The 7157-nt window shown below is 49.9% G+C and overlaps 1 protein-coding gene across 1 annotated transcript; it reads right to left on the bottom strand.

The window, feature by feature from the left end:
- Nucleotides 1-512: 512 nt before the first annotated feature.
- On the bottom strand, nt 513-4417 carry MB (myoglobin). Its single transcript, XM_042051120.1, has 3 exons — nt 4257-4417; nt 2054-2276; nt 513-1357 (listed from the first exon to the last, which is right to left on the bottom strand). The coding sequence occupies exons 1-3, from the start codon at nt 4349-4351 to the stop codon at nt 1211-1213; spliced, it is 465 nt and encodes a 154-aa protein (XP_041907054.1). The 5' UTR covers nt 4352-4417; the 3' UTR covers nt 513-1210.
- Between the last annotated feature and the right edge of the window lie 2740 nt (nt 4418-7157).

Here is a 7157-nt window from a genome sequence, read left to right on the forward strand (position 1 = left end):
GCACAGCAGAGGCACCTCAGCAAAAATTCAAAAGGCTGCAAAGACCAGAGTTTGGGTCTTTAGAGCATATGCTGCCATTGCAACCTTCCTCCTGAGCTGATCATCTCTCCTTTCCAGTGTCTGGAGAGAGCAATGTGCTGTGCTGCTGCCAGGACCCAAGGCTGCTTGCACATGCCACCTCCCCATAAATAAGCCAGGGACCTTCCCTCACCACATTCCCCCAGCAGAGCAGTGGCCATGGCCTTTAGTCAGGGAGCACTTCTCTCAGTTCCGAGGCACTGAGCTGAGGCTGCTGTCCTGTGCTGTGAGGTCCGGTAATCAGGTCATGCCCCCATGGTGACATCTGAGTGCCCCACATCCCTGGCTAAGACAGATGCCACGTGCTGCTCAGGTCATGGACTGACAGTGCAGGTTGTGCCGCAGCCAGATACGCATGCAAAATACCTTTCCACTTTCTCCTTCTCCCTTAGTTCTCACTGGAGTGCTTGTACAGCCAGGAGCAAACACACGACTCTGGTGCAGGAATTTTTATTTTCTGAGAAATACATACTTCACTTCCCAGTGCAACAGACCTTCAGACGCATAGTGGCGGCTGCTAGAAGCCTACGGATCACAGGGAGTACTGCTCCTCACAGTTTTGTAATGCAAGTTTAACAACTAAGCTCTCCAGAGCTGGCAGGCACTGGAGACTGACTGGCTGCATTCACCCCCACAAAGCAAGGTAATACTGTGCTGGAAGCTCTCCATAGTAACCTGCTAACAGTCTCACCTGTGGGAGGAATGGGATGCTGTGTCCCTGCTTCCCATTCTCACATCTCTCATTTGAGTCATTCCTTCACTCATTCACCACACTCAACACTTCCCTTGATCCTCCACATCCCTTCATCTTTGGCCATGCCATTTGCCTCTCAGATGAGACTGAGTTTCAGGGAGAGAGAGAGAGGGGATAAGATAGGCTGAAGCTCACAGATAACCCTTAATGTTATTTTTCCTAAGCAAGCAGAATATTTCTTTTGTATACACTAAGCCAGGAAACGACAGTTTATCATGGATATCACTCTGAGTGCTTCTATGCTGCCTGAGTGACTCTTGGCCTCTCATCAAAGCTTTCCCACACATCAGAGATGGCCAATTACAAGATGTCCAAAATAGTGCTGGGGAAAGATGCGTGGCCAGGCCCTCCATTGTGGTGTTCCTTTGTGCGTATGTGCTAACCCTGGAAACCGAACTCCTTGTACTTGCTGGCCATGTCATTTCGGAACAGCTCCAGAGCTTTCTTCATTGCAGCCTGGGAATCAGCCCCAAAGTCTGCAGCGTGCTTTTCAGCAATGACCTTGATAATGACTTCAGAAATGAACTGTGAGGAAGGAAAGAGAGAAAGAAAAACTGAAGGGACACTCGAGGTTTATTTTCAGAAAAGCCAGACTAAGAAATAGGTTGGAGAGCCTGGAAATATCTCCGAGCTAATTCAGTAGCCCTCCCTGCAGCCTCTGGAGAGACAGTGAGGTCTAGTATGCAAGGAGCCTGGGCTAGGCAGAAGCACTGGGCTCTCTGCCTAGCTCTGATGCTGATCTGCTTCATGACCTTGAGTAGACCATGGCCCCTCCCACTTTTTGTCTGCCTCATCCATTAAGTCTGCAAATTCATGCCCGGTGTTTGTATAACACTTAGTTTTATGGGTCTTGGTCTCCAATGGATCCTCCAGGGCTTACTCTAAAATTGTATGTCCCTTGCGTCCAGTCACTGACAGGCCTTATGTAATACAGTTTCCCAGGCATGCATAGGCTGCATGGGCTGGTTTATTGTTGTCAAGGGCTGGTCAGACTGTGTGTGATGTTTGGAATGGGAATCTAAACTTGGATATTCACGTACCATTTGCATACCATGAGCCCTTTCTGTGCCTCCTGCTGCTTGTACACACAGACCTTGGACGTGAGGGAGAGCTCACTGAAGTCCAACTAGTCATCAGTAAATAAAAGCACAACTCTCACATGGCTGTCTTGCACACATTCACCACACATCAGACACTGAGATTCCCTGCCCTTTTCCATACCTCCAGATATTTGACAGGGATTTTGTGCTTGGTTGCATGGGTCTGAGCCAGGGGCTTCAACTCTGCCTCATGATTACCCTTTGCCTTCAGGATTTTTCCCAGTTGGGTAAGAACAGTAGTTCCATGTTTCTTCAGATCTTCAGAGCCCTTCATCGCATCAGGAGTCTTCAGGCCTTTGAACTTTTCAAAGCGATCGAGGGTTTCAGGATGGTCCTTAAAGAGTCTGTGGACAAAAGTAGAGGGACTTTGGAGAGCAGAAGGTCCTGACATCCCTCCCTTTGAGTATTGAATCTACTTTAATCCCATCTTCTTACCCATGTCCTAAGATGATCATCACTATTTCCATTCTCTCCGGTCATGACAGAGACACTGCCCTAAACATGTCCAACTAGAGCAACAGAGCACGTGTCTGTATTTTTTCCATATAGTTCTGCTAACTCTTCGGCACCCATTCCCTGCATTATGTCAACTGTTTTAAGACAGAGACAAGAGCCAAGGCTGATCATGGTACTGAGAGGTGAGTTCTTGTATTCATTTGAAGGAAAACCAAAACCAAACAAAACCACCTGTCTTCATTGATCTACTATCGCTGAGGAGCCAACCTGTAGACCCCTGCCTGTCACAAGAACTCTCTTATCAGCCCATCATTTGTTGACCAGGAAAGGAGAGCTCTACAAGCTGCTCATAGCAAAAAAAAAAAAAAAAAAAAGAGCAGCCCCCAGCCTCAGGTCCCTTACATCTGGAGGCCACGTGTTCTTGAACATCATCTGGATGGGAGAGTTTACTGTGCCCTCAAACCCTATGATTGCAGACATGGAGGAATTTGGTTCCTGACCTTTTTTCCCACCCTCTTTCCCTTGCCTCTCTTCTCCCTCAGAAACTCCTTGGAGGAGACTTGTGTTGGCAAGGGAGCACAAAGTCACAGGGTGACATCTATTTATCTAATGTCATGCTCTACTCTGTGACACTTGTAAGAAAAATGGTATTACTTTTCCATTTGGAACTGCTTTTACTATCTTGTGGCAAATTGAGAGCAAAAGTAGCCACCTCAGAGATGAACGGGTGAGGATGGCTCAGGTTCCTGCTACCCCTCCAGCATGCCTGTTCTGAACCACGAGGGGAAAGCCATCACATTTCCACCCACTTCATTCCCACTCCCTTTCCTTCCCATCAAATGGCAGCTGATCTGGGACATGAAAAAGGATGTAAGGAAAACAGCCCCCTGCTTTGGCTCACCTTTGAAAAACATTTTCAAAGCTTTGCAGTGGATATGCCTGGAGGTGTGGGACCCTTGCTTTAGCCATGCTTAGTGTAGAAAACCCCCCAAGCAGGTACCAGATCCCCGCTACTCTCCTCAGTGTCTGTACCCTTCCAGCACATTTGGGTGTGCACAGTCTGAGGGGAAAGCTGAAGAGAATCTCCTCAAAGTCTGCATCCCTTCTGGTCTTAAGGGACAAGCTAGGCTCCAATGTCCACCTAATGTTCTTTCCCAGTCTGCAGTATCTGGGGTGTTCACCACTCCGAGTGTCAGGATCACAAGGACATCATGGAGGTTGGGATCCTCTCAGTTGGAGACCTCATGAGCACTTCTGACACTGGAATCTTGGAGGAGGGACATAAGGGGAAGGATGTGCCTCATTTCATACTCAGACCTCAAATTCACCATGAGGTAGTGGACAAGTGTTACCACACAGATTGCTGGCCAAAAGGCAGGATGGGCAGGGCTCTACCAGGTGAGACTAAGGTGGGGAGAGGGAAATACTCAGGTACTTCATGGTTAATTTTACTGAAATAGATTCCAAGAAAATTGCCACAGAGGTGATGTTCCTCTCTTTTCCTTCCCTGCCTCCCCACATCCTTTCTGCAGAGCACCTGAAGCCCTATGACACACAATTCACTCCAGCATTTCTCACAGTAGAGCTTGGGAAATGAGGATCCAAAGCAGAGCTTAGCCGCCAGAAGCAGAGAGACAAAGCATAGCCATGTGTTAAAAGCAGCACTGGTCTGCTCCTGCACCCACAGAGAGATGGAAGGACAGAAGCACAGCCGCTTTACACAGTGAGTAACTTTTAACCCAAAAAATAGCAATGGAAAAACCACCACCCTACAAGAAAGAAAACACCTTGTTGAAATAAACACTGACAAACATGTCTCTCAACAAAAGCTCTCAGCTTTACTCTTGGAACTGAAGCTTCTTGCCTACCTCATTAAAACTTCATGGCCATGGCCAGCAAGGTCAGACTCCACCTTTCCCCAGATGGTCAGGACTTGCTGCCATTCCTGGTCACTGAGCCCCATGGTTCACCAAAGACAGGTCCCGAGTGCTTCCTGCAGCCGTTTATCTTTCCCCAAAGGGTAGCTGGAGAGCTCACCCGTGGGATTTATAGCCCCTGCCCACAAACCTACACCTGTCACTCATCAGCTGGACTTCTTGCTCTCTTTCAGGCTTGTCTAACCTAATCAGTCTCCCTGTTTTTTTCCTAGGAAGCTATTTTGGGTCAGGTACTATTGTGGGTGCCACTAATGGCATCATTTCTGCTTTTCGTATTGGACTGGCACATGTCCCACTCTAGACAGAAAGGGCACTGCCGGGATGCTGTGCCAGAAGCCTGACCCAGGTTCCCAAGGACCCAGAGACAGTGCCAAGCTTTATGGCAGGAGATTCCTGAAGAGCACTGTCATCTGCAAGGCCACCCTGCCTCCCTCACCCCTGGCCTGCCAAGGGCAGGCAGGAGAAAAGGCCGGGACAGCCAGTAGCATTGACTCCATCACTCCAAAGGCCTTTCCTTGCCCATAATGATCTCACCATCCTTTTCTCCTGGGGCAACACACCACTGGTGACACGCCCTTAAGAGATAACCATATTCAGAGCAGCCCAGTCATTTCCCCACCTGCTGCAGGAGGAAGGAGGGGATAAAAACTTTATGGGAGCCAGTTCCCCCACACCTCCCTGCTGGGATTTTGCTCTTCCGGGAAACACCTAGGATTAGCTGAGTCTGGATATTGGAGCCAGCAGATGTACAACTGAGCCAGAAAGGTAATTTGCAGTGGACGAGAGATACGAGGACATAGCAAAGCTCCATTCAGCACCCACCCAGCCAGCAGTTCTGGTCTCTGGCTACTTCTCTCAAGCCAAACAAATTTCAGTGTTGGAAGGAAAAGCCACTGAGGTGACAAACCATGTGGGTATGCTTTGAGAGAGCTCCCAGACTTTGTCCTTCATTCCTGTCAGGACTGGTAATGGCCTGGCACACCAATGGGATGACTGGTCCCTTCCAGGAGTGGCTACAGTCAGAGCACAGCCTGATAACAAAGCCCAGCCAGCACTGCTGTCCCGAACCATGCACCTACCTCTGGATGTTTCCAAGGAGAAAGCAGGCAAGAAATATCAACCACAGGCTGAAGGCGCCTGCCTTGGGATTCAGGAGAAGAGCTTTCAACCTCACAGTCTCCACCACAGTGCTGCAGGACCTGAGGTGCATCACTGCCTCTGCACCCTTCCACTCTCTCCTAGTCCAGCCTTGCAAGGGGAGAGAAGTGCCCACATACAACGGTAATTGGGCAGCGAGGATCATGGAGGCACAGAGCCTCACACCCCTTAGAAACACAGAGGTTTAAAGGAAGTGCTGTGGGTAAGAAGGGTGGCAAAAGCCCAGTGGAGGTGTCAGCTGGCATTCAAGCCTAGAGGTAAGGACATTTTGGCCATTACATGTTGCAAGCCTCTGTCAGCCAAGTCAACTTGTGACTCTGAAATCCTCCCCTTCCATCTCCTCTATACACCAGCTTGCTTCACATCCAAAAATCTGCATCCAACACTTCAAGATTTCATCCTGATTTACCTGTGCAAACACCAGGTCACTACCAATTACCCAAACTAAGCTAAAGTGATGGAATAGAGCTTAGTACTCCTCCAAATCATTCCTCGTGCAGTTCGCCACAGTACAGGGTTGAGACAGGAGAGATCACTTTTCTGCAACCTCACTGCCCAAGTACTCACAGCAGTAATGAAGCATTTGTACCCTTCCAGGCTTGGGCAGGATCCTGAACACTGACCTTACTGGTTTACACACATTTCAGACACAACAGAAACTGCTCCCAGTACATGAGAGGCTGCTGCTTATGGACAGAACTCTGTATGTTCCCCAAGCTGGAACTATGCAGTTGCTGTAATAACTCCATTTGAAATCGGTCGCCTCTTCGCTCTCTGTAGCTTTCCCCAGGGCTGTGAAGCCAAAAGTCCTGGTATGGACATTAACATTAAATGGTCAGAAGACTTAAAATGAATATGAGATTCCATATTGTTTTTTTCTGCAAGCAAAGTAGTAATGAAATGAAATCATAAGCTCTTCTCCCTAGAGCTTAAATAAATAGTCTACAGAAATACTAAAAGCTTTATAGTGCACCAGACCGCCCCTCAACCCCGCAGCCGTGAAAAGGACATAACATTTTAGTGTCTACAGGCCTCTTGTCTTCCCCTTGGGGCAAAATCTATCACTTGCATAATCATCTGGATAAACACAAACCACAGAGAGCCAGCATATTGGCTGCCTCCTTTAAAACGCACCAGGTGACTGAATAGCCTCAAGCAGCTCTGCCTACACCGGAGCCGTGCTGGCACACGTGGCTGTGCCCCTGCACCCACACCTGAAGCACTCTCACTAAACCACCATAAATGGCTTTAGGCCAGGTTTTGGGGTGCATCGCTGGCGCAGTGCGGCCGCTTTCACCACATTGCAAAGCCCCCCGGGTGGACGTGCTCGAGCAGCCCCTGCTGGAGCAGGGCGGAGTGCACGGGGTGGCTCCGGGGTCCTTCCCAGCCCGGCCGCTCCGTTACTCGGCGCCCGGCGCGGGCCCCCCGCGCTGCCCGGCTCGGCCCGGGCGAGAGGTGCCGCGGCTCCGGCTCCGTGGGCCAGGGCTTGCTGCCACCTCGTGGCCACGGGAGACGGAGCCGTGGCCATCGAGGGCCGCGTCCCAGCCGCTGCCGCGATTTGGAGGCTCGGGGAGCTGCCCGACAGGCAGTCCTCTCATTTCGGAGGCAGGACAGGGACCCCAGGGCATGCAGGACTGCAGCATTGGGTGCAGAACTTCTGTAAGGGGCTCATTT

Source organism: Corvus kubaryi, unplaced genomic scaffold (assembly GCF_017639235.1).
Source record: "Corvus kubaryi isolate FWS band 111438036 unplaced genomic scaffold, C.kubaryi_AGA036_p1.0 74, whole genome shotgun sequence".
Lineage (NCBI taxonomy): Eukaryota > Metazoa > Chordata > Aves > Passeriformes > Corvidae > Corvus > Corvus kubaryi.

Coding starts and splice junctions, on each gene's coding strand:
- MB (XM_042051120.1), bottom strand. CDS start 4,351: ATGGGGCTCAGTGACCAGGAATGGCAGCAAGTCCTGACCATCTGGGGA. Junction 2,277..4,256: donor GGCCATGAAGTTTTAATGAG/GTAGGCAAGAAG, acceptor TTTTGTCCACAG/ACTCTTTAAGGACCATCCTG. Junction 1,358..2,053: donor TCCCTGTCAAATATCTGGAG/GTATGGAAAAGG, acceptor CCTTCCTCACAG/TTCATTTCTGAAGTCATTAT.